General features: G+C 46.3%; 1 protein-coding gene across 1 annotated transcript in view; it reads right to left on the bottom strand.

Annotated features, from left to right (window-relative positions):
• The window catches only part of LOC104492816 (phosphatidylinositol 3,4,5-trisphosphate 3-phosphatase TPTE2-like), a 17,393-nt gene extending 16,730 nt beyond the window's left edge, over nucleotides 1-663 (bottom strand). The window contains exon 1 of the mRNA XM_010135416.1: nucleotides 614-663. Within this exon, the coding sequence (XP_010133718.1) occupies nucleotides 614-663 (50 nt within the window). The remainder of the gene's footprint in view (nucleotides 1-613) is intronic.
• Nucleotides 664-1,131: the final 468 nt, after the last annotated feature.

Raw genomic sequence — 1,131 nt, 5'->3', positions numbered from 1 at the left:
CTCTTTCCACTGTGCTCTCACACAAAGTTCAGCTCTAGATAATGCTTCCCTCAGAGGGAGTTTGCTTTGCTGAGCACTCTACATCTCGTTGTTATCCAAGCTAGAACAAGCTCTCTGCCACAAGCTACTACGTTTTTTTTTTTTTACTTCTGGGGTGGAAGAGAAGACAATGAGGATATACTAGAAGAACCTATTTCCTCCCCACATACTCTCCATAAAGTGAATAAGCTTTTCTGACTGCTCACAGCTAAAGGAACTTCACTTCAGTCTTGAGACTTAAGAAGAGCAGAGCAAGAGCATCTTGTTCTACAAAAGACCTTGACAGAGTTTCTGAAGAGAATAGGTGTTACTGCCATGAGCTTATTATACCAGTGCTGGGTGATCTGTAGTTCTTAACTACTTGTAAGAAGTCAATCACAATAGCATATTAAGGGGGCGTGGGGGGTTGGGTGTGGTGCATGCAATATGAAGACTATATAAAGCTATATAAACTTCAGGCACTCCATCATTATTCTCTTTGTTATATTTAAACTACTAAGAAACTCCAGACAAGAGACCACACACAGCATATTTCAATCCCAAACCCATACATGGTGCAGTTCATTTTACTTACCTGGACACTTCTGTCAGCTCTGCCCCTTGTTCATACCTCACAGACATCATTTTGCCTGGTGTTGCTCTGCTGGTCTTAAGAGAAGCGCATCTAGTTAAAGGGAGATCAGTACAAGAAACAGTGAATACCACCACCCTACATCAGCCTCACGCATTACCACAGACAGGCTTCCACTTCATTTTCAAATATTTTTGACACCCCACCCCCCACATCCCCAGTTGACAAATCACGACCTTTATCGTACGGCTTGTCAGAGTCGGTGCATTCAGCAGCGTGATGAAGTTTATTTGACTAAAACACCGCGGCGATGACAGCTTTAAAGCAGCATCTTTACCTCACGATGAGCTATTTTCCCCTGCTTCAAACTACGAACCACACGAGAGCGCCGCTGGGAGGGGTACAGCCCCCAGCTGCGCCGGCAAGCACGGGCTGGAGGTCCCGCGGAGCGGGTCCAAGAGCTCCCGGCACACATCAGCTACTCCGACGGGAGGACCGCGCTTCATTCCATTGCGCCTGCA

Source organism: Buceros rhinoceros, unplaced genomic scaffold (assembly GCF_000710305.1).
Source record: "Buceros rhinoceros silvestris isolate BGI_N320 unplaced genomic scaffold, ASM71030v1 scaffold7714, whole genome shotgun sequence".
NCBI lineage: Eukaryota > Metazoa > Chordata > Aves > Bucerotiformes > Bucerotidae > Buceros > Buceros rhinoceros.
This window is presented reverse-complemented; position numbering and strand designations above follow the sequence as displayed.